The following is a 26,935-nucleotide window of genomic DNA, read 5'->3' as shown; positions in this document are numbered from 1 at the left end:
AACAATCACTCAGACAAAGCACTTCTCTCTAAATTATATAAAGAACTAAAAAACATTCGGCCTCCAAAATTTAAAGACCCAATTCAAAATGGACATCTGATATGAATACATATTTCTCAGAGGAAGAATACAAGTGGCAAATAAATACATGAAAAAATGTTCCAAAGCACTGGCCATTTGAGAAATGCAAATTAAAAGAACACTGAGCTATCATCTCACCCCAGAAAGAATGGCTATCATAAAGAAATCAACTAATAACAAATGCTGGAGAGTCTGTGGGGAAAAAGGAACCCTTCTCTATTGCTAGTGGGAATGCAGACTGGTACAACCATTATGGAGATCAATGTGGAGACTCCTCAAAAAGCTGGGACTAAAAATAACATTCAATCCAGCTATTCACCTTCTGGGTATTTTCCCAGAAGTACTGAAAACATCATACCACAATGATATATGTGCACCCATGTTTACAGCAGCCCAATGTGTCATATCCCAATGTCTCCCTAGTGTAAGAACCTTAAAGAATAAATAAACTTGAAAGGTATAAGAAATATAGTAAAATAGAAAGAAACTGAATTTAAGGATTAAACAATGAAGATGAGAGAAAGGAGAAAAGATAGGAAAAAAGGAAGAGGGGGAAAACATACAAGTACCTATAAAGGATGGCTGAGATGATTGTACTAATAATTCTCATTAGTTTTTGAAAATAGCAGTTAATGTGTAGAATTTTCACCTTGACTAATTCTGTATGCTGATATCTGCAATCTGTACAGCTACATCAAGGACAGCAATGTATGATACAGAACCCATAGTTGATGCCTCTCATTCTGGTCTTCTAAAAATGTACAGTTTCTAATATCTTATCAATTATTATACTCTCTTTAAACTAATTTTTTAAAAAGACCAGGAAAAATTAAGATTTCTTGAAAGCAAGTGCTAATATTCCATTATTTGTCCAATCTTGCACAACTCTGTCAATCTGAGCAACAGATTTGACAATAAAAAATAGGTAATATAACAACCACTGTTATGTAGCTATTCCTGGTTTGAAAATGTGTAACATAGGTGTTCTTGTATGTTACCTTATTTCTGCCTTTTTTCCATTTGTTTTTGCTTCAGTTTTTACTCTTCAAAATAAAATAAAATTGAATTTTTAAAAACATCTGAAATCGTGGTGCTCACTTTTTCTCCTTGGCTAGTGGAAGTTCTGTGTCTTCTCATAGTTTCGGCTCTGTACCCTGATTTCCTCTTCCTATTAGAACACCAGGCATACTGGGCTAGAGCCCACTTTAATAAGTTTTAAAGTTCATTTTAACTTAACTATATCCTTCTGCTATTGTTTTAAGTGCATATTAGTTACACAGAAAAGTGGGGTTGGTCCTGGCATGCTCATACACACATACAACGTATTTTGACCACCCAATACCTGTTTTCCATTGTTCTTCTCTGTGGATCATCTTTTTCTTCTTCTTTAGGAGAATGCCTTTTACTTTCATGTCATCTCTGTTTCACAGGCTTTTTTTTTTTCTAGATTCAACTTATGAAAGGAAATAGGCAATGTTTTAATTTCTGAATCTAACTTATTTCTGATGGTCTAAAATTTCACCCATTCTTCTCAAGATGCATGATTTCATTCCACTTTCTTTATCCACTGGGATGTTGACAGGTGCCTCGACTGCTTGCGTAGCTGAGCTATCGTAAACCACACAGTAACAAACATGACATGCAGGCACCGCTACACTATGCTGAGTTTAACTTTTTCAGGAGTATACCTAAGAATGCTGTCACTGGACCAAAGCGTAGCTCTAGTTTTTGTGGAGAAGTTCTATGTTGATTTCCATAACAGTTGTACTAAATTACAATCCCACTAACGTGCAGAAAAGTTTATTTTTCCCGTCACCCCCCAGAATTTGTTGTTTTTGTATTCTTCATGATAGACATTCTGACTAGGGCGAGAAGAAATCTCAATGTATCTTTGATTTGAGTGTTTCTGGTATCCAAAGATACTGAACATGTTTTCATATACTTATTGGATATTTGTACTTCATTTTACAAATTTCCATCCCATTCATTTGCTGATGTATTGACTGGATTATGCTTTGTGTGTTTCAAATATTTTGAGTCCTGTATATATTCTGGTTGTTAATCTTCTGTAACAGAGTAGCCAGCAAAGATTTTCTCCCATCCTCTAAGATACTGTTTCTCTTTTTTGTTTCCCTTGTTTTTCAGAAGATTTTAAATTTGACGTAACCCCACTTGCTGGTTCTTGCTGTTATTTCTTATGCTAATGGAGTCCTATTCAGAAAGCTTTTGCCTGTGACCATCAATTCAATTTTTTTTCCAGGCAGTTTTAAAGTTTCCAGTCACATTAATAGGTCTTTGGTCCACTTAATTACTTCTTTAAAGTTCCTATTCCAAATTGAGTCACATTCTGCTAGACTGGGTATTAAGATTTATTACATGAATTTGGAGAGAGACATGTGCAGTCCAAACCAATGTGTACTTACATGTTAAGCACACGTTGTGCAAATACCATATGTATGTGAGCATGTGAATGAAGTGAATTTGGGACTGTATATGAAAATAAAATGAATTCTAGCTACTTTAGGATAGAAGGAATCTATAACACTGGGCCCCCTGTATGATGACTAGGGATATACTTTTAGAAGAAAAATGTAGTTATCCCATAACAAGAAACCAGTTAACAGTGGACCAAGGACCAGATAAAGTTTCTCTACAATTATATCACCTTTTTATGTCATAGCCGGGGGCTTGTGGGTTAGCTCAATTGTTTAAGCGCCTGCTCATGCAAACACAGGTGCAGGGGACCACGATTCGATCTCCAGCTCCACATGCCTCACCAGACCCGCCCTTAAGGCAGCCTGAGCCAGCCAAAAAAAGTCCTTCTTATTTCATAGCCATCCTCATTTGTAGAAGGACACGCTGTGGTGGTCGCATATGATGAATAAACTAAGGATGCAGCTCTCAGAAAGTGACCCTCTCACAAGTGCAACCAAACTACCACTAGCCCAACGTCCACAACTAGAGAATGAGAACTGAATTTCTGGTTCAAGTTTTCATTCCATGGGTGGGCAGCACCATGGCTCTGCCAGAAGGTCAAAGTAGCAGGACTGAAGAAAAGGTGTGCAACTCATGACAGCAGAGAAAGACAACACTACAGTCAACAGTATATTTTTCCAGGGCACACCGCCGTGCCCCTTCGTCAAGCGTGCCTTCCCTCCTAGGGGTACATTTAGCTACCAGTGAATCCACTAATAAGCATAGTGTTCCCATGGTCTCATCACCTTCCCCACACATGGAAAAATGAAGAAAGGGGATATTTAGACCTAAACCATAACATTCTGCTGCTGGTCCCCAAAATATTAATATGTGTCTCTTTATGCAAAATGCACTTAGTCCATCTCTAAGAGTTGCCAAAATTATAATAGTTCCAACACTGAAAAATCCTAGTCCAAAGTCTCCTCTGAGATCCAAGCCAAATTCTTAGTTGTAGGCTCCTATAAAAATCAAAAAGTTAAGAACTTTAAATGTAATAGCACAGGGTAAACATTTCCAGTCCCAAAGGAAGAAATGGGAGGATAGAAATGAATGGGGACAAAGCAAGACTGAAACTGAGCAGGGCAAGTATTAAATCTTGTTGTTCCCTTTCCAACACCCATGAGTAGCTGCGATGAGAAGTGAATTCCAAAGGGCATCGGTTCTATGCCTCTGTGGCATTACCCCTTATAGTCTTCATGGCCTCTTTTCAATGGCTTGCCTCACTGTCCACTGCTTTCCTTCCTAGATGTTCCATGCTTTGGCATCTCCAACTTCCCAAGGTTCCCTTCCACTCTTAGCTTCTCTCTCAAAGCTCAATGCACTGTCCTTTTGGGGGTACACTGCCAAATCTCCCAAACTTTCTTCTGAAATCTGGATGGAACCCTTCCTGAGCCCATAACTCCTGCATGGGCATGCTGGAAAGAACAGCACCATGTGGCTGAAGCCAAAGTTACTGACAGCTTGAGTAGTAGCCAGGGCCCCCTTGCATCATGGCTGTAGTGGTTCCTTGGTTGCCTGGATGGATGAACACTATGAAATGGATCCTGGAAACTCAATTTTCTGGACAGTTGTTTAGCAGTGTGCCCAGAGCACTCCTTTCAAAGGAAAGATTTACAGTGGTGCATCTTCATGACAGAAGACAGTTGGGTGTTGTTAATTCCTAAGACAGTTTTGAGCTGTCTTTCCTATTGTCCTGACACAATGTCTTGCTATTCAGCTTGGACTCGTAGTGATCCTCCTGTTCCAGCCTCCCCAACAATGGGATTACAGGTATGCGCGACTACGCCCATTTTTGGTGGCCAGCACATGCATCCAGGATTCCAGGGCCAGCAAACCAGGGATCGATCCCTGGTCCTTGCAGTTGCCAGGCAGGTGCTTCTTTTTAATGTCAATCTTTTCAACAGTCCACTTCCCTGAAGTCCCAACTGTGCAGATACTTCCTTTTTGATGAAAATGAAAACTCTTCACATCAAAGTTTCATTCCTGATTTTCACTGTACATCTGGCTAACGTTAGCCAGCAGTACATCCCTACCATGGGCCAAGCAACAGGCTGCTTCTCAATGTTCTCCTACAGAAAACATTCATTCCATGGGTGGGCAGCACCATGGCTCTGCCAGAAGGCAAAGTAGCAGGACTGAAGAAAAGGTGTACAACTCATGACAGCAGAGAAAGACAACACTACAGTCAACAATATATTTTTCCAGAACATACCCCCATGCCCCTTCTTCAATTCGTTCACACTAAATCCTGGTCTCCTGCAAAGTTTTTGGACCTTCGGACATGAACAAAATGAAGGCAAATTTTCCTTCTGCATGTAACACACACAGGCTCCAGTCCAGTCTCCAAAAGACTCCTTGCTACCAACAGAAGCCTCCTGGGTATGGTCTGCACTCTTCATGTTTCTCCTGGCATTCTGGGTCTTCTGAGCCCTCACCAGCATTACACATGAACTGTTTTTACAACATTCTAGTGTGTCTCTGTGTCTCTAAACCTTTCAAATTCCTCCCCAAACCACTTGAATCACACAATCAGGTACAGTTACAGCAACAACTGGATTTTTCCTTTATCAATTTCTGCTTTAGTCACTTTCCACTCACTGGGCCACATATCCAACACCCATAACTTAAAGTTTGGGTTTTGGCTCATGGTTTCAATACATAGTTGGCTGGCCTCAGGGCAGAAACACGATGGCGGAAGGGCCTGGTGGGTGAAAGGTACAACTCATGGCATCCAGAAAGCAGAGCATGAAGGGAGAAGCTAATGACAAGAATGACCCTCTCCAACCAGACCCTGCATCCTAATGGCACATTTGGCTACTGAGTTCATCTGCTGACTGATCCACTTATGCAAAGAGCAATCCCACATCCCAGGTCCCTTCCGCACACACAGAATTTGGGGGGATACTTTTAAATCAAAACCTTCACAATTACTACAATATTCTAAGGGCATCTTAAGTGACATTATCTCTGTCTCCCTTATCCCATCTGTATAAAAGAGGCCACTTCCCAGGTTAAAATCCACTTACACGGAGAAGGTGGCCATAGTGCCTGCATGGACATGGTACCGGTGAAGCACATGAATAAGATAAACTTGAATAAATGTTTGTATCTCTCCCTGACTATAGGAAATTGTAGTGGTTCTCTCACACGAGGAAAAAAATGCTTCTCTCAAAGGGCTGCATTAATTTTTTTAAGATTTACTTATTTATTTGGTATAGGATCTTGCTATGCAACTTGGACTCATAGTGATCCTCCTGGTCCAACCTCCCCAACAATTGGATTACAGGGATGCCCCCCTATGCCGGGTTTCGGTGGCCAGCACAGCGGACCTGGGATTCCAGTCCAGCAAACCAGGGATAGATCCCTGGTCCTTGCACTTGCCAGGCAGGTGCTTCGACTGCCAAAGTATTTCCCCAGCCCAAGCACTACATTATTTTTCTATCCTTTTATTAAACATTTAGAGCACTATATAAATGTACAATCTGTTTTTGTGATGTTATTTAGATTAACCACAATTTCTTTCTGCATACTAAGGCAATAATAGCATCTATCTCTTAGAGATTCCCCAAAATATGTGATGATGTACTTTAGGCACCAACCTTAGTAGAGAGTCTCAGGTGTGAGTATTTTTCCTCCTCCCATGATTCAGCCATGGCAATTTAACCTGCTGTCAGCATGAATTTTCTAAAGAATATTCCTGCAGTGCAGATGGGTGGACAGCTTAGATCAAGTCTTCTGCTGCCCAGCATGGATGCAGGTAAACAATGGGAGCTAGCAAATTCACTAACCCCACAAACCTTGCCTTTAAAATCATGTCTTGTATAGGAAAAACATGCCACAGTATAGTCAATGATGAAGACATTCCTATATTAAAAATTACCTATTAGAAATAAATGATGACTATCTTCATAAAATCTAAGTATAAAATTAAGTCTCTGTGAAAGATAATAGCATCTATCTTTTAGAGATTCCCCATATATATATGGATTTTGTGCTAAAAAATCAGCTTGTTTATTCACAGGAGAAAAATACATTTGATAATTTCAATATTGACAACGTTCTCTTAAGTCCAGAAACTACCACTGCACTATTTTTTTTAACATACTTTGGCACAGGGTCTCACTATGCAGCTCAGACTCATAGTGATCCTCCTGTTTTCAAGCTCCCCAGTGTTGGGATTGCAGGCATGCATCACCAAGCCTAGTCTCGGTGGGCTGCTCTGCATGCCAGGGGGCAGGGCCGGTGCAGCATGTGGTACTGGGTATTGAACCCAGATCGCTGTGCTTGCCTAAGCAGGCTCTTAGTCCACTGAGCTATCTCGCCAGCCCTCACTGCATTATTTTTGCATGGCAACTGGGGTAATTCAAATGTATGCCAAGTACATTTTAACACAGATTCACGGTAGTCTTCTGTTTATAGTTTCCTCTTTGGGATAGCCAAATTGCATGCCATCAAGCCCTGTGGTGCTTCATGGTGTACTAGAAGAGCATCTCAGCCAGACACTTCTAGTATGAGGGGAAACCTAAAAGTGATGTGCTCTCTCTTGATTGGATAAAATATGTATTTTCCTTCAAAATACAGTCTTTGTTCCTTTCCTTAGCCCATATTACCAGTAGATGAAGATGTGTGAAGTACAAAGAAAATGCAACATTCGTGATTGTTTCTAAGATTGCAAGCATGAATAAAACATGCGCATCTAGGGGCACTGAGCTTAACATTCCTGCTCCATAGAAGAGGGAAGGAATAGATGCTGGGCAGATGCCTGGCAGCTCTGCCCTGAGCTTGCACAGCACATCTTCAGGGAGGCTGAAAGGAAGGCTGGGGATGACTGAAATGAAGTGGACCTGAAAACAAAGCTATGATGAGTTTTTTCGAAAAAAAATCCCCATTTACCCTCTAATGCCCTCACTGATTCACGATGGCAAATGCTATTGCTTCCAGGTAGTTCAGCTGCTGAGAGCACTCCAAAGCGAAGTCTGCTTTACAGACATAGGGGCTGGAGCACCGCGTTCGTATGGCAGAAGCTCAGCAATAAAATCTTCTTCCCAGTGACTTCCAAACCCTGCTTCAGATGCTTTCTAATTCTTGACACTTTGTCAAAAGCATTTCTTTTTTAAATTAAGACATCGCTTTTAAAGTTCCTTTAAAAAAAATCACTACCCGTCCCTGGCTCCCCTTTGTTCTAGACTGGGCACCCATGCAAAGACAGACAGAGGTTATAAACGAGCATGGACATTGGATGGTGATGAGACAAAGGAACCAACTGAAATGCATTTGTATTGTGTGAATTCTTAAGCAGACTGACAAGGAAAGAAAGCTATAAAGTCTTACACTGAAAAGCAAACATGGCATATAGTTTTTAAAACCATCTTGGGGCTGGGGAGATGGCTCAGTAGAATAAGCGCTTGCTTTGCAAGCACAAGGGCCTGAGTTCAATCCCCAGTTCCACAAAAAGAAAAAAAAAAAAATCTTGATGGGCCAATAATGAAAGTATAGAGTAAAGGACTATGATGAATCTGGTATATCTCTGGATACTACATATGTGTATGTGGGCTTTTGTACATGTGTAAGATTGTATACAGAGAGTATTAGAGGAGACATTATAAGTATACATGGAATGAGAATGAATTTGAAGTTCTCTTCATTAAGTATGAAGGACAGGGGCACAGAGGGAAGACTTCTCAGCAAAACCCAGGAGCGAGGCGAAATAAGCACAGAACATAGTAAGCTATAGGCGAGCGAAGGGCAAGACCTGGAGTGATGAACCACATCCCAGGAAGGCATCATCATTTGGAGGGGAGCACCCAGCGGCTGAGTGAGGGAAGCAATCATATCTTTTGTCTGTTTGTTTGCTCGAGTTTCTACTTTTCTTTACAGTGCAAAAAAATGACATTCAGGTCAATAATAAATAAAACTGTCACAACTGCTGATAGAACCTTCTGAAAACTACAATCCTCCTCACCCTGCCCCAAAGCTTCAAATTCCTGTAGATGTCACACAAGTTCCCGCATCCACTAAGTGGTTCAAAGGTGCTGTGGGGGTGGCAGAGGTGTGAAGTCAGCACAGAGATGTCTGAGACCTGGCATGGGGACGGTACTGTGACCAGAGGAAGCGGCAGGTCCAATGAGACCAGATTGGCCAGCGCTGGGCACACAGAACGGGGAGCCAACCGACAGCAGCCAAGACGCAGAGACCTTTCCCTCCTCACCATCATAAAACAGGACGGGAAAGCCAAGAGGAAGAGGCACAAGAGGGAGATTCCTACTAACAAACACCTGTGAAAAACGTGTGTTTTAACCAATAGGACTGAATCTTCTGAAGGTCCTTTAAAATTTGTTTTATTCATTTACTTAACTGAGACATGAAAAATACGGCATATTATGTTTCACTACATGCATGCATTTTGTTGTGTCCAAAGAAGGCTAAGTGGCTGTATCTTCTCAAACATTTGTCACCTCTTTGTACTGAAACTCTCCAAATTTTTTCTTCTGTTTTTCTAAATGTGTAGATGTTGCTACCTACAGACAGTCTCCTGTGCAACAGAAGTCCACGAAAGGGACCACGAAGAACAAAAACTTCACAATGTCACTGATTAATACTGTGAAGTGTGACAATTTCCCCAAATCCAAGTCCTAGCAGTTGAGAGCATGCTCAAGGAGAAGATGAGCTCCGTTATGGATGAAAATACATTCTAAACAGAACATCGTCGATCTGTGTGTGTAGACATATGTAGTATATAAACACACACATATATGCATATATGTATACCTCAGGTATTGCCAAACTGGTGGGAAAATACTACCACTAAGACAAGCAGGCCACAGTTAGGAACTTATTGCAAGGTCGGCACACGGGCCACATCAAGGCCGTGAGGGGCCGTGCAGAAGGACGCACGAAGCAACAAACTCTCTAGCTACAGAGCAGGTGGTTTCGTAATTGGGAAAAGGTCCCTCCAATTAACAGAGAAACTGCAGGATGGCCTTCTCTTTCCTCTGTCTTAGTTCTCTTCTGAACTTTTTGACATAACAAGATTCTCCAAGATTATCTTCTATAGTCTCAGTCCTGGACCAACAAAGAAAGAGTCATTTCTTCCAAAGTCCTGTTACAGAAAATTGGACAATGGTTTTAGACATTGAGATCTCAACGCTGAGTGTGCTCGTTGCTACAAAGGTGTTGCTGTGTTTGAGCCCTTTCAGCAGACACAAGGTACATGCTGTTATGTCCCACTTAACAATGGGAGTAAATTCTGAGAAACGTGTCTTTTTCTCCATGGTGTGATCACTGTACCGTGTACTTAAACAGACCTAAACAGCGGAGCCTACCACACACTCACACTATATGGCATACACAACCTATTGCTCCCAGGCTACAGATCCATGCAGCATGTTACTATACCAAATACTAGAGGCATAGAAGCACTACAGTAAAAATGCTAGATAGTAAGAACTTCCAGCTCCATTTTAATTTACATGACTGTCATGATGCGTGTTGAGACTGAAATGTCCAATTGCATGAGTATGTTCTGACTTACACACACTAATGTATGTAAAGCCATCTCAGCATCTGTCCATCTGTCTGTCTATTAACAAAATGCATACGTCTCTGACTCTAATCCAGTTCCACACTGCTCATGACAGCATCACTTATCTGTAACTTCACCCTGCAACAGAGAGATCTGGTTCCACCACTCACATACTCACTGAGCAGCCCCAGCACTCAGGTAAAACCTGCTCACCAACCTAACTGGCACTACCATTTTAAATTAGAATAGAGTTGTTTATATGGAGTTTCTATTGTCTTTAGTGTTAAGCTTCCAAGTCAAACATTATTCTCCCAAGTAATTCATATTAGCATCATTCTTTCCTTTCACATTGAGTGTTACTTAATGCTCTTCCAGTGGGCAGCTTCTGCTGGATAGTGTAGATTAAATGATCATGCTAAAGATAATTTTAATATTTCCTTAGGATGTTACTGTGAATTGCTTTGATAATTATTCCAAACACCTCATACCTGCCCAAACACGTAGCAAACCTGAGATAAGGACAACTTAGTAGCATGGAATTTTAGCAAGCACTTTGCAAGAAAATGTTTAATTATTTCATTTGGCAGATATATTCTGCTAGAGAAACACTGGCTCACTATCTTCCATGGAATCTAGTTATTTCTTGATTAGCTAAAAATGTTTAATATCTTCTCATTTCTAGTATTTCCTAGTGAAATCCTGGGGTTTTGAGCTTGTTGTTATTATCAAAACTTAAGAATCATATTAGAATCTCATTTTCAATCAATTTGTGTTCTAAAGAAATTAAATCCTTAGATCCCCTGAAGATACACCAACAAGAAAAGTATCATTTGGCTTTTACATACAAATTTGAGTGAGGCTTCCATTAATATATCCTGTTTTATTGGCATATTAAACTATATACTGAATAATTTTTTCTTGTCTAATTCCTGTAACTGAAATAAAATGATATATTATTACATAAAGTTAAACTACAGAGAATGACTTGATTATTACTACTGGCTTATAAAAGCTATTACCTTACTTTATCCAGTCATCAGAAAATTCTTTACGTTGAATTTTATTGATTTTTAAACAAAATAGTACACTGAGAAGGACTAACAGTGAAAAGGCTATCACACTGGGAGTAAGCAGGGCTGTGTGCTCACTGCCACAGGGACCTGAGTTCATTCTGTGACATGGAGCAAGTCACTTATTTGATTTCAGTTTGTCAAAAAGATGACAGTATTACAACACCAGCAGGTAAACTCTAAAGGTTCTTGGATTTTATATCTTTCTTTAGCCAACTTCAGCCCATATGCAAGGAGAAAGAAAATATTACAGGAAATACATATGTTAAAAATACAGCTGATTCTGCTTAAATGTGTTAAAGAACTGAATATACTTGGTATAGCATTTGCAGCTGCTGAAATCAGCCAGCCTACACTCAGCTCTCAGCTTTTCTTCGTAGAGCAGCAGCACAGATGAAGACACGGAGACCATGAAGAGCCCAGTACTGGGGCCACAGAAAGCACTGAAGAAAGGGTGGTGGCCCTAGAGTAAGCCTGGGTGGATATTCAGTAGAGGGGAGTTACGCTTTAGAGCGAGATGTGACCAGAAGCCTTGTGTTCAGAGATGGAGCTTTCTGAAGGGGACTGGGTCACGGAAGCACCGTGCTCACCAGGGCATTAACCCACTGATGGGTTGGCAGCTAAGGGGGCTCTGAGGAGGTGGAGACTGGCTGGAGGTGGCCACGAGAGACAAGAATGGGAAGGACGCGTTCTTGCCCAGCTCCCGCCTCGCTCCCACTCTCTCTGCCCAGTGCCGTGGGCTGTGCGGCTCTCCTGCCACGTCCTTCTGCCGCACTCTTTCTGCCTTGAGGCAGCTGACCATGGGCTGAGCTCACTAAAATCAGGTGACAATGAACCTCTCTTCCTTTATGACGTGTGGTCAAGTATTTCTTTCCTAAAGATCGGAAAGTGACTGACACTAGACATAAGCACCGGCGGGCAGTATGTCTGCTACAACTGAAATGATACACATCTTCCGTGTCTGGATGCCACAGTTCTGACCTCTCGTCTATTTCTTGTTCGTGGTTAATACCTTGTTCTTACTGAGGTTTCAGTACATGTAGAACTGAAGTGGGAATAATGGGTTTCTTTGTTTTGCTTAGAGGAAAAGTTTCCAGGTTTCTACTGCTAAGTTCGATGTTAGCTGTCATTTTTTGGGTTTGTTTGTTTGTTTGTTTGTTTTGCATTTTAGGGGTGTCCAGGGTCTCATTACTAGTTCAGACTCATAGTGATCCACCTGTTTATAGCCTCCCAAGAGCTGGGATTACAGGCACGTGCCACCACACTCAGTGTCAATTGTCATCTCAGAGCGCCCCAGAGTTAGGGCCAGCACAGCAGGCCTGGGGATCGAACCCCTGCTTGCAGGCACTTTAATCCGCTGAGCTATTTGGCCGGCCTTGTCATTTTTTCATATATGGTCTTCATGATGTTAAGGCGCACTCCTTCACCTGTTAAGGCTGAGCCCCCTGAGCTACCAACCTAGATAATCTGACAAGAGAATTTTTTTTTCGTGAAAAGATGTTGAATTGTATCAGATAATGTTTTGCATTTATTGAGATGTTCGTGATTTGTCCTTAATTCTGTTAATGAATTTTACTCACACTGACTGATTTGCATCTGGTGAGTCCTCTTTATTTCCAAAAGATAAATCTGCCTTGGTCATTGGCTATGACTTAGCCCAAAATGTCCCCCAGACATCTCCTGTGCTTGAAAGGGGATCCGAGGAAGAGGCCTACACCTGACTATCTGTGCCGAGGTGGGAGTGGTTGGAGCTGCGTTGCTGGGGACATGACCTAGAAGGGGGTGTTCCTGCCCTTGGGCCTCCCTTCCCTCTGCTTCCTGCCTGCCAGGAAGCTGTCCTCTACTCTCTAGCTGTGACACTCTGCTGTTTCCTTCACATATGGGTGGACAATACAAGTCCAAATCACCCTCTCCACCTGTCATGTGTGGTTGTCAGTTACTGCATCCTGGGGACAGGAAAGTGGCTGAGACAGCTGTGGCACATGATCCTTTTCATGGGCTGTTCTATTTGGCTTTCTAGGATTTGCATCTTTACTGACCAGAGTATATCTGTCTCATTTACTGTTGCATAATAGGTAAAATGCTCAACACAACCAACAAGTATAATCATGAACAAACGAGGAAATAAGGAAGCTTACCGTTCTCTCTACCTCATAGGAAAATCATGCCTAGTGTGTTAGCCAACTTTCCACTGTGACAAAATAGGTGAGAAATAATCTTTACAGAGGAAGGTTTATTTGGCCTCACAATCTCAGAGGTCTCAGTCCACGAGTTCTGGCACTAAGATGAGGGTGAATGAACATTACGACTGTGAGTGATGACGGCAAAGCTGCTCACCTTGTGGCAGGCTGAAGGCAGAGAGACAGAAAGAGAGACAGAGAGACAGGCAGACAGGCAGGCAGGCAGGCAGACAGACAGACCCCCTTCCAGAGCTTCCCTCCCACTGCCCCTGTGCCTACTTCCTCCAACCTCGCTCTATCCTCCAAAGCTTCCACCTCCTCCAGACAATTTCACTTAATTGTAAGTCCTTCAGTTGTTTAGTGCACTGGTGAGGTCAAAGCCCTCATAACTGCACCACCTTCCCCAGGCCCCCACAGCAACACACCAGAGCTCTGGTGACCAGTTCTTCAATGCATGAGACTTTGGCGTACATTTCAGTTTCAAACTGTAACACTAGCTTGCACATGGAAAGACTGTTTCCTCTTGGTTTCAGGAATGTGAGTCACTCATACGTGCAGCTATTAAAGGAAGTTTTACTTAACCTTGTGAAAACAAACTCAAAGCCTGCTTTATCTGACCTATGACACTGGCCTATAGATTCCATGTTTATGGGCAACTTCGTAGACACAAAGACGAACAGCAAAGCATTCCAACATTTAATACAGTTAATTAAACTGGTCTTACCCTGAAGGCGGAAGGCACTAACAGGAGGGATCTGACCCCTGGGGATGGTGTAGGACAGTGACGTTGCGATGTGACCATCAGTGCTGCGGGCAATGCAGGCTGGATCTGGGAGAGCAGAACTCTGATCCCGAAATAGACTAGTCATTCATGGGGACGGCTGCTGGCCGCAGCTGTCCTGCTTCCCTGCACTCTCTCCTTCCCTTAGCTCTGCTCCATGTCTCACTGAGCAAATAATAATTTGTTCTACTTGATCCTGGTAGATAATTTGCTCTCTAGAGAACATCAGGGTGTTACAATTCTATTACAGGTTACTTGCAATTCTGCTTTGAGAACCAATCAGTTGTGAGTTTCCAGCGGCGAGCAACAGCACAGAATCGAGCTCGCAGACTGCCCGTGCGAGGACCAGCTCTGCAGCACGGGGAATCCTGGCACCGAGCACTCAGCGGCACTCCCGTGATGCGAAGGCTTTACCGTTCCCCCACTCGGCCTGCAGAAAGCTGATGGACAGTTTTGATCCAGATGATTCAAACAATGACTACTATCTCGATAAAAATCATCCTGAGGTTAAAAAAAAAATCTTAATTCAACCAGGGCAAATGTTGGTGAACGCACGCAAAACTAAACAATTTACTGCAGGAGAGCTGTCATGCGAGTAAAAGACATTAGTTTAGTAGCATATCTCTCAGTGAGATATTTACATAGAGATCAATTTTTAAATATTTGCAAAATGAAGATCAACCCTCTGAAGTACTCCATGAATGGTCACTAAGGTGTGAGAAAGAGCAGAAGTGGAAAGAGCTGCAATTCTTAAAGGCTGAGTCATAGTAACATTTGCGGCTTTGTTAGCGTGAATGGCACTGACAGAATCCAGGCATGTGCTAGGTCAAGGCATGGTTTGGAGAGGCAGAACTGGGAACAGTAAGTGAAGTTTTCACTGACTAAAGAAGACAGTTCAGGGAGACTTCCTGCCCTGCAGGAAGGGATCAAGTTGCTAAGCTTGGTTACATGTTGCCTTCTCTCTTCTCTAATTTGTTATTCACATTTTGAACTTGCATATTTATACAAATTTGTATATTATCCTATGCATAATATCGTATGTTATGTGTGAACCAGAGAAACTTTGAAAACATGACAAGCACTTTAGAAACAGTAAGGGGGGTCAAAGCCTCATGGCTCAGGAGAGTGTTCATTGAGCCAGCACTTTCAAGGTTGAAGGGGAAGGCTTTCTAATGCCTGTGACACAGAAGCTCTGCAGCGATTCCAAACCTCCATGCAAGGGCACATTCTCCCAAACGTCAGTAAGCCCGCGGCCATTCTTGAGCTCAATATTGCTATTTCCAGAGTTGAGCAACTCAAATGAAGGCATATAATAAAGGGTAGCATTTAAGTAATTAAAGATTCACTTAACTTCCTTCTCTTTCTACTCCACTTCCCGTTAATAAACGAAGAAAATATCCCTAAACCAAAAATCAGGATTAGTATCAGGATAAGGACAATGTTGTCTCACCACAGTTATACAAATCTCAATACTTTAATCAACTTTCTAGTTGTAAGAAGAGTGATCAGAATATCCTAGATCAGATGAATGCTCAAAGTATTAAAAATAAGTATTTGTTTTATTCAGGGAAAATAATGTCATATACTTTATAAATTTTATGATAAACACATTAACCATAAATTCAAAATACAAGGGCTGGGGAGTTGGCTCAGTAGAATAAGTGCTTGCCTGGCAAGCACAAGGTCCAGAGTTCAATCCCTGGTGCAGAAAAAAGAAATTATCTTTTGGTTATTTTCAATTAAGACTTCTATCTAAATGATTTTTAGAAATACAGACAATTATTTTGGTGCAGATTTGAAGTCTGCACCAAAATAATCAACCAAGCAAGACAGTATATAATGTTGATTGCATGACACGCATTGCACTATGTGCTTCAGTACATGATGAATAAGTTGTTATTCTTGATCTTGATGTGATAAAGGCAAAAGTATTTATAAAAATCACCACTCATTACTTTAGTTTATTTCTTTAAACTTTAAAGATGATATAATATTAAAACTACATATTCTTAATCTTCCTACTACAAAATGAGAATTACACACCTATCAAAATTTCATCAGAATTTAAAGATATCTTAAATTTCATCAGAATTTAAAGATATCTTAATTTAGTGTTTATAATACAAGTAATTCAAAGTAATTACTTTTTTGTCTCGTCAATAAAAATGGATATAGGGTACATAAGATAAATCAACACACTGTCCAATCTGTAAGTATGTTTCAGTTTTCCCTACGGAATATTCATCTCCAAATACACATATCTTTCCCATCTTCTTGCCTATTGGCTATTTCCTACGCTCCCAACACTTCCTCTCCTGGTCATGCCATGACCTAGAACTTATCTGTCTTCTATGAAGGCCACTCCAGAAAGCCACTTTTGCTAATGTCCCCACTAATGGTTTTCTTGAATTAAATATCATGGAAAATTTGTATTTTGATGTTACTTATCTATTGTTGCCTCTGTCAGATGCCAAGATAAACTCTTTCCTTGACATCTATGTCACAAACCTTTTGGTTCATCAGTCTTCATGCCCACTCTCTGCCCTTTTTGTAGAAATCTGCCTCGTCCTAAATAAGAGAGATGTATGGGTTTTACACTAGCAGATCTTTCTTCTCACTCTGTACCCAATCATTGACCTTCAAACTCCATCTACATTTAGATACCATCTGTCTGAAGGAAGACATGTAAACTGCAATGCAGGGAGATAACACAGTGGCATAAGTGCCTGCCTGGCAACTGCAAGGACCTGAGCTCGATTCCTGGTACTGCATGCCCTGCTGGCCCCATCCTGGGTGCACCACCAGAAGCAGGTGTGGCAGTGCACACCAGTAATCCCAGCACTGAGGAGGCTGAGACAGGAGGATCAGTACAAGTCCAAGCCCCATAGTGAGACCTTGTACCAAATAAATAAATACATAAAGATTTTAAAATAAGTAAATAAACTGTAATGCAGTTCTGTCTCTAAGTCCACTACCAAGTTACTCTCCACACAGAGAACTGTATCCTGGGTACCTTTAGAGGCACTTTAACCTCAACATACTCAATTGTGCACTCATCTTTCCTCCCTACGGCTGATTGTCTCACAGCATCTCCCATCTCTGTGGGCACAGTAATGAGCCATTGCATTGCCCAAGCCTCAACTCTCAGTGCTACCCCTGACATCTCCCTCACCCTCACGCCATATGCCTGCCCCATCACACTGTCTCCTGACTCCTGCTTATCCTGGGAGGACACAGTGGCTTGGAGCTAGTGGCTTTTTTCTTTCTTTTTTTATTTTTTAAAGAGTACAAATTAAAATTAAAACAGAAAAAATTACAAATGATATAGATTTTCACTTAATGAAGTAATATGAATTTCACAGTATTTGATGTAATACATAGAGTTGTCTTTCAGCCAGTTATTCTTATTACCAGATATATGCATGTAAAATTGGAAGAAAGAAATGTATAAGAAATTAAGAAGACAAAAAGCACAAATAATTTAAAAAAGGAGACCAAAGAAATTAAAGCACTATCTGCTTCTTTCCATAAACCAGAAGTGCACAGTACAATTGTTGAAAGCATCCTGCTTACATACATAGATATATCTCTTTCCCCCACTCCCTATCCTGTCCTTCTCCTCAACTCAGTAACTCTTTCCTCTTGAATAAATTCATTCTCTTTTACCAGTGTTGATTATACCCTACAGATTCAATTTTTCTCTTTCAGGTTCTCATACTAAGGAGACAATATGATGTTTGCACACGTGGGTCTGATTTATTCCACTTAAGGGTACGTTCTCTAGTTGCATCCATTTACCGACGGCACTAAATCCTTATGAAGCTACAACCTGGAGCTTTCTTAGCATCACATACAGCACCCACACCCACAGCTGATACTACCTTGTCCCGCCCACCTTCTTTCACTGGACTGAAAGTCACACTGCCAAAATCCACATTTTTTTCTTTCAAACTTGTGTTCTCAGAACCATGGACAGCACTTAGCACCAATACCAAGGGAATGCAGCAAATCTATGAAAGTTAAACTAAACACAACAGTGAGTAGTGATGCCCACACTGAAATCCAGGCAGGAGGTGAAAAGCTGGGCTGTGATCCACTACTACATTATACTCAGTGTGCTAAAGAAGTTAATCAAACACAGCCACTCTTAGCAATGTTAGACTGCTTACAGGGCACAGGGCTGCGGTAATATTCAGACATATATATGCCTAAAAGTAAAATCTCTCAGTTATAAAAATGAATTTACCTCTTAAATGAGCATATCCATATAAGAGAATACAATAATGTGATATGAATCACCTATTTATCCAGACTTTTTTGTCTCACATCTGGTGAGAGTCAGTTGAAGCACGTTCCTGAATGTTTGGGGTCTCAAGTTTTAGAAGTATCCTTAATTAAATTTCAGCCTTCTAGCTTAGAGTTTTGTTGAAAATTATGGTAACTATTACTTCTCAGCCTTTTGGCCAAGATCAAGTGAAAATTAAGGTAACTAACTCACTAGGTCTGATTTTTAAAAAACGTATTCTCCCTCAATTACAGAGGCAGCTTTTAATCAAGAATGGACAATTAGGCTTACAGAAACCTATTGAAAAGAATTAGAAAGTATATTAAATGATAATGACTACCTCTGTGAGAAAGTGGAAAATATGTAACATTTTTTCTGGTCAAAATCTTCAAGACTCTTCAAGTTTAAAATATCTAAAAGTGATTTTTTTTTCATTCATTGTGGGAGTCTTTCTACAGCAGCCTTAACTTACTGTTACTCAGGCTTTGCAAAAGCACCTTAACCAGTGAAGAGTTCCAGACCTCATTGGATAGAAACATTCCACACTGGCAGGGTGCACTATTTAGGGAATTTTCTCATACATGAAAAGAAAGTCTGCTTCTATATGATTTACATTCAACGGTCTATAGTTTGCTCTCTGGAGTTCGCTCTTTATCATTTTAACATTGCAATAAAAATAGCATTATAGTCTATAAGAGACTGTGAAATCTAGTAAATCACATACCTTTTGTCAAAAGAAATAAAGGATGAATGGAAGGAGAGGAAAGAAAAAGGGAAGGAAGAAAGGAGGGAGGGAGGGAAGGAGGGAGAGAGTTCAAAGAAATCATAATGTTAAATATTGGCAGTTATTTCTAAAACTCCTCTGCCTGACATTTCCCCTAATTTCTAGGTGTTTTCATTATTTACCATTGCTATTATCATATTACTCTCCCATACCACAGTGAATGTAAATTAACATAGAATGTTTTCTTGATTTACTTTTATCTGGATAAAGTTAAACAACTAATTCCCCTTTGTTATACTTTAGTAATTACGATATTCAGAGCAGGAGAAATATTACTCACTACACTTGTTTCCTAGTTAAGAATTAAGGTGATCAAGACTAAGAAATGCCCACCCAAGCCATTAGCCTACCTAAGAATACAAGACACTCAGTCAAAAAGCAAAAGCAGTATCAGCCTCTTCACACAGCAGAATAGAATGGAAGGGTACGGCGATGCACAGAGACATGCAGCCGCACACAACCACCATCTTGCGTCCCAGCTTCTGCTGTGCCTGCCGAGTAATCACAGACCACAGCGTCCACCAAGCGTATGGCCACTGTCTCCCCTGCATCACCATCTCCATAGCCCCCACCACCAGAGTCTTGCCACGTGTGGCCCATAACTGCCAGTTTCCGGTGATGGCAACACACCCTTTCTAGGGACGAATTTCTATTCACGTCAGAAGGCCCCCAAATCCCCAAATCTCAGTGACTTGCTTCATACTCACTCCATTTGTCCACTGAGTTGTTCAGGATGCTGGGTTTATCCTGCATTTTTTTTTCAGCTAGACACAAGATTCCTCAACTGCTACCAGGAAAAGAACTTCTTTCAGGACTTCTCCATGAATATGAAGTATTCTACTAAGATTTGACACACGCTACTTTTATTCACAATTTTGTTAGTCAAAACAAATCATGTAATAAGAAAGGGCAGCAAAATGAAATCCCTTCATGTGTCTGGAAGGATGCCCGACTTCCAACCCCTCCTTTGCCAATCCCTCCGCGGAGTATGAATAAGTGTGTCTCCCTAGACAACAATGACAACAAGGTAAGTCTTGGGGAGACACCACCACAAAGTGCCCCCCAACATAAGCATACCAACTGTTACTCGAGGGAATAAATAAAACAGGGATCTAGGAGATTAAATGGAAACCATATTCCTTGTGTTCTGTGTATCTGTTCTTCCACTTCAGACATGGCAGTGAAAAGGGCGATTGGCAGCACCTCTAAAAACAGAAAAGTGGAAGACCGTCATGCTGAATCCTCAGATCCTTATTTCTTTTATTATTAAACGTTATGGGAAAATGTCTTTGGAATAGATCAATGAATATTCCTCCTTTTTCATTTACTATTTCAAATAAATCTATGATTTATTCTCCTAATATGAAAGCCCAAGTGCTGCGGTGACCTCATCTTTGCACAGTTACAGAGAGAACCTGGAATGAGTGTTGTCCATTCCGAGACATCTATTACGAACTGTCGAGGAAAAACACAGCCTCATGGCTCCAAGGCACAGAGCTCCTTGCGGGCATTTGTGAGCACAGCAGACACGAGGACTAAAGGGAAGTTCACTAGAAAAAATCACTTTGTTCAAACTACTGTACACAATCACCCTGAAATTTGTGAAGGTGTCCTTCGCCGAAGTTTCTCCTCTGCCACCAATTTTTACACTAATCTTTCTTTAACTAGAGCAGAGTCAAAATACCACTGTGTGAGAGGGTGAAGCATAGTATGCAAATACTCTTATTTAAGATCTTGCCAATGCTGTCTGTATTTTATCTCCTAAAGCTAAAAAGAAAAACAAACGCCCCTCATGCTCACTAAATCCCTTTTATCTGAGAAGCATGAACAGAAAGGAAGATCTTTTGGCTCCCTACATGATTTCTATATTCAACTTTTTCCATTAGATTTTCCTTTTTAAAAACTGTGAATAGCGTCGTTAAGATAATGTAACTGTAAAAAAATGAGTAAAATAGAAACATTTTAAAGTGGCATTTAAAAATTTAAATCAGTTATTTTCTACTTGATGTGATTCAAGAACTCCTTTTCAATAGTAATAGTAAAAAAGAGACCCTCTCAAGTACATTATCTAGTCATTAGGGATTTTACAGGAACAATGAGTACGAGCTTCAACGTGAGCTTTGGAGCCCTCTTCATTTAAGCATATTACCTATTTGCCAGTGACCATATTTAAACTATCCTTTTTTTTGGGGGGGGGCGGTATTTTGAGGTATGGGCTTGCTATGTGGTCCAGGATGGCCTTGAACTCACTATGTAGCTCAGGTTAGCCTCAAACTCATGTCAATCTTGCTGTCTCAGCTTCCTAAGTGCTGAGATAACAGGCCTGCACCACCATGCCCAGCTCAATTATTATTTTTAAAATGTCTAATTATGTTTCATACAACATATGCCAAAGTTAACCCATTTGTATAAAAGAGATTGTTGGAGAACCAGAATGACAAGGAAAATTATACTAAGATGCCGAAGGAAAAACGTCTAGCATGGACTCTCTTATGAAGCAACTGTGAGCAAGCACGGCTAGTAACAATCACGGGCATTCAGAGTTCCACAGGCAGGGCTCCCCTCTGCAAATCATGCGTGCAAATCGGGACCTGGCACCCATCAGTCGGCTGATCCTGAGCACACCTTAACTAGTGCCAAGTGTGTGTACACACAGCAAGAGGCTGTTGTTTCGAAAGCTAGTTCATAACACTTCAGACATCTCCCTCCTAGTTACAACCCTCAGCTCCCCGGAAGAGAGTTCTACAGGGTGGGAAGTTTCATAGAATTGGATGTTCTTATTTAGCACAATCAGCTAAAGAAGAATTAAAGATAAGCATTTGATAATGTGCATACCAATGATCTTAGTTTCTCTTCTCTTGTTGCTGGGGCAAATACCAGACACCCAAAATGAAGGAAAGAAATGTTAACTGAACCCAGTTACTGGAGGTTTCAGTCCATACACACCTGGTTCCAAGGCAGACTGGCACATGGCAGTGGGCAGCAGTCCATGGCAGTGGAAGCGCAAGAGCACTTGGGAGGAGGAGTGGCAACAACGGCTACAGAAGGGAAGTCTGGCTCCCTTAAGTTACATTCAGTCTATCCGCCCCAGGCTGGGAGTAGTATTCGTACCCATAATCCCAGCAGTACTAAGACCCATAATCCCAGTGGATCATGAGTTAATCACAAACTCTAGCAGTTTGCCCCATGATTGCATGATGATTTGGGGGGGGGACAACTAGACACAAACCTTAACATTCCACCCCTGGACCCTCAAAGACTCATGCACATCCCTTTATGCAAAAGGCATTTTAGTCCATCTCTAAGAGTTGGCAAAGTCCCAACAGTTACAGCATTGCTGAAAAGTCCAAGTCTCAAGTCTCCTCCAAGATCTAAAGCAAACTCTTAGCTGTGAGCCCCTGTACAAATGAAAATTTAAATACTTCTAACATTCAAAGGCACAAGATAAGCATTACCATTCCAAAAGGTACACACAGCAAGATACCAAGCACTGGAACCAAAGCAAGTCCAAAATCCAGAAGGACAAACATTAAATCCTGTAGGTCCTTGTGGAACATCTGAAGTAATCTGTGATAAATTGTGAGCTCCATGTGGTTCAACTCCTATGGCACTGTTGGTGGTAGGTCCCATGGCATCTTTCTTAGGCCAGCTTCACTTCCTCTTTGCAGTTTCCCTTAGATGATCCACATTCCTGGATTTTCCAGTCTTCTGGGGTTTCCATTGAATAGGCTTCTCACTCACAGCTTCACACAGTGCCCTCTCAGGAGCACACTGCCTGGCCTCCCAGGCCTTCTTCTGAAATCGAGGTGGAAGACTTCTTAACCTCAGAACTCCTGCAATCTGAATGCGCCTAAAACCAGTGCCACATGGATGATGCCAAGGGCTGCTGCCAGCTGGAGCAGTAGCCAGGCTTCCTTCTCTCTTGCCTACAGGGGTCAAGTGCCTGGATCGCTGAGCACTCTGACCCTGATTCTGAGAAATAAATTCTCCATGCTGGCACCATTCTAGAACCTGATGTGGCCCCTGCCACCATTCTGGAACATGGAGCTCAGTGGCTTTCCCCTCAAGGCAAAGTCCTTGACCTTTACAATTTGGAGACTGCAAAGGGTGAAGACCTTCTGCCCCCTGAGATGCCCTCAAGCCATCCTTTTGATTCTCCTGTTCCTTCCTGGCAGTGGAGATCCTCTCAGCTCTATCTTTGCATTCCACAGCTTTATTAGAGCTTACTTTGTGGCCATACTCAAAACATTTAAAATCATCCTGCTGGGCTCTTTGCTCTTGATTCTCAACATAAATCTGGTTAAAGCCCCCAACAATAGCCATGCCACTCCCTCAATATTTGGCTACTTTGAAATGTCTTTTGAAAGATTATTCAGTCTACCATACTTAATCTCAGTCTCAAGCAAAGTCTCTGGACATGAGCAAAATTCAAACAGGCTTTCTGCCAAGCCATAGCACAAATCATGTGGAGTTCAACAACAGTGCAGTCCTTCTTCCCAGAAGAAACCTCCCCAGCCTGGTCTTTATAGGCAGGATTGCTATCAGCCTTCTGGTCTTCAGAATCTCCCCTACAGAAGAGCTGAAGGCATTCCAGCTCTTCACTAATGGACGACCTCTGCAAACCTTTGCTCTCTTCCCATAAGCCATTCCCAAAAGCTTGTATTCCACATGGTCAGGTTTAGCCACAGCAATGACCCCCTACAGTACCAAATTGTGTCTCAGTTGCTCTTCTTTCATTGCTGGGACAAATACTGGACACCCAGAATGAAGGAAGGAAAGGTTAATTTAGCTCACAGTTATTGGAGGGTTGAGTCCACACAAAGGTGGCTCCAATGCAGACTGGCACACGGCAGAGGGCAGCAGTTCATGGTGGTAGAAGAGCAAGAGCACATGAGAGGAACAGTGGCAACAATGGCTACAGAAAGGAAGGCTATCTCCCTTAAATGACATTCAGGCTATCCATCTACTCCAGGCTGGGAGTAGGACTCACACCCATAATCCCAGCAGCACTCACATCCATAATCCCAGTGGGTCATGATCTAAACATAAACTCTAGAAGTCTGCCTTATGACTGCATGAGGATCTGGGAGGACAAATACACACAAACCATAACACTAATTTATATATCCTTCATTCTCCCACAGGGTGCAAACTACAATGACAGATTTGTCAGAGACCTAGGCCTGTAATAAAGTACCTGCCTCACAAGATTGTTAGGATTAAATGAGTAGATGCATATGCTGCAAGGTCCTGTGTTTGTAGCAAAATGTACCTTCAATATATATTTGCGATAATTACTATATTTTTTCAACATGCTATATGAGGGAATGCAGAAAAGTATACAGAGGTTAAACCACACAATAAATTTGGCTACACTTGTCTCATACAGACAAGGCATGAATAAACAGCTACAAGACCATATCCATTTTCATACTTCCAAAGTCCAACATTTCTTTATCTAAGAAGTGTGTTTAAGATGTCACAGACCACTAGTAACGCTTAACAGCTGCGCTGACACACCAAGCATAACATCGATTGTTTTCCTTCAAATGCATATTTATAGTGATTTTTGTAGTTTTCATATTGAAAAAAGTCCAGAGTTAAATCCAAAAATACAGATTTTTTTCTCCTTTCCTTCCAAAAGGCAGGTGCATGGGCTGAAATTTTCCAGCATAAACTATCATAAATTACAGTGTTTCTGAGCACTAGCTTATGTAACTTCTTTGTACGACCACCGTGCTAGCAGGATGCCCCACTGTCAGATGCACCCAGCTTTCTTGCAATTCTACATTTCCATCCTTTCTATGTTAACATGTTCAAATACATGTAAATAATGGTGTCCCACCAAACATGAATTCCTATGAGACATGTATCATTTTTAATTACAAGGATAGTGCCAAAGCACAAAAAGAAAGAATGTAAATAAAACATGCCAGGCTGGAGACATAGCTCAGTGGGCTAAGCACCAACCTGGCAAGTGCAAGGACCGGGGTTCGATCCCCAGTACCACATGCTGTGCTGACCTCACACCGTGCTGACCACTGAAACCAGGCATGGTGGCACATGCCCATAATCCCAGTGAAGTACTGCTTCCTCTGACCAGTCTATTTTTCCTGGATTGAAAATGTATTTCTGTCCTGGGGAGCTACCTGCTCAGGCCCCCCTCCTGTCCCTCTCTCAGACGGGAGCTTTCTTTACCTCAGGAAATATATTCTGCTCAGAAAAAAAAAAAGAAAATTTATTTCTAGTCAAACAGCACATCACTGTATTAGAAAACATTGTCTTAAAATGCAAAAAGATACGAGATTATCTTTGATTATAGGATATACATGCAATAATATGTGAGGAGAAACATTCATAAATAAGATGATTATATGAAACATCTCTAGGTAGAAATCTATACATCTGAGAAAAATTACATCTAACTCAAGTCTTTCAGTGAATAAGGCAAGGCAGCAATAAACGAAATATTTCTTACCAGAATAAAATGATTCTCACTTTTCCTTTCTTCCAAAAAGCCCTTGCAGATTTTCCCCAATCTGGATAAGTTTTGTCCTGAAGCATCATATCAGTGACCTGAAGCAATCAAAGGAACTTATTTAGCATCTTCAGAAACCTTCAATTCAGATTTAAATAAACATAATTTACACTCTACTGAGAGTAGATGTACATAATTTAACATTAGACTATGAAAAGGTCAATATGAGAGGCTCGTATGTACCTCATTCAGTGAAAACCTTCAGTGGTTTATTGGACTCTGTGTACTGACTGAGCACAACTTAGGTCATTCAACATGTCAAATGAAACTTTTTAAATATCAGCTAAGATTAGCATGTGTCTGCAGGCACCTTTGAATGCTAATGTTTCCTCAGAAATAAACACATGAGCTATGACTGAAAAAGCACAGTGAATGTTTCCATTTTTTAAAGTTATTGTAGCAAAAGACACATTGTCATAAGTATGGGTTGTGCTCCAAGTGTGGGGAGGTATTCCAGTGCTTCTAGAGGGATTACTGGCATTGTGTCTTTTACTATAAATATAAAATAAATACACGCATGGTGTGCATCCTCTCCACCTCATTCACAGATCCTGCAGGGCGTGAGAGGTAAATGTTCTCAATCAGTTTAGGACACCGTGACAGCCCCCATGAGGCAACTAACGACACTTTTAAAAGTATCCAGATTTGCTCCAGAAAATGCCAAGAAGGATGGCACAAGCAGATGCAAAGCAAGGCAGGACTACTTTGAGGGAAGTTCATGGTAAAATGTCTGGTACCATAATGACTATTTTTAAAATCTCCACATTCTTCTACTATACCTTGCATGTAACAAATAAAATAGCATATTAAGTTTAAGTCAGAAAGTGCAAAATCCAAATACATCGTGATGTGTCTAGAGTTTCGCTGTCTCATTAATTAAAATATTGTCTTCTCTCTTCCTTTTCCTGTTTTCCATTCAACTTGCCGTGCAGCGCAGTACACGCACACCCCGGCTTGCAACCTGGCCACCCTGCCTGTCTTCTGCAGCCTGGCTGTGCACCCCGGGCGTCCTGGTGGCGCTCCCCACGGGTGCAGAACTTCGGTTCCCGACCGCCTCTTCTCACGCCGTGTGTCTTGCACCATCTTCTAGTTTGTTTACGTAGGTACACATTTTGCTCTACTATGCTTGAAAATCACTGAAGGTGAAAAAGTATCTTTTTATTCTAATGGGTAAGGATCTTTGATACAATGGACTAAAATATTTACTCCAATGAGAGAC

General features: G+C 41.2%; 1 protein-coding gene across 3 annotated transcripts in view; it reads right to left on the bottom strand.

Annotated features, from left to right (window-relative positions):
* The window catches only part of Tmem117 (transmembrane protein 117), a 533,134-nt gene that overhangs the window by 151,067 nt on the left and 355,132 nt on the right, over nt 1-26,935 (bottom strand). For all 3 annotated transcript variants that reach the window (XM_023723617.1, XM_004638584.2, XM_023723616.1), the window contains one exon: nt 25,657-25,754. In XM_023723617.1, the coding sequence (XP_023579385.1) occupies nt 25,657-25,754 (98 nt within the window). The remainder of the gene's footprint in view (nt 1-25,656; nt 25,755-26,935) is intronic.

The sequence above is a fragment of the Octodon degus genome, unplaced genomic scaffold (assembly GCF_000260255.1).
Source record: "Octodon degus isolate 3935 unplaced genomic scaffold, OctDeg1.0 scaffold00100, whole genome shotgun sequence".
Classification (NCBI taxonomy): domain Eukaryota; kingdom Metazoa; phylum Chordata; class Mammalia; order Rodentia; family Octodontidae; genus Octodon; species Octodon degus.
The sequence above is the reverse complement of the archived record's forward strand: the minus strand, read 5'-3'. Positions and strand labels throughout refer to the sequence as shown.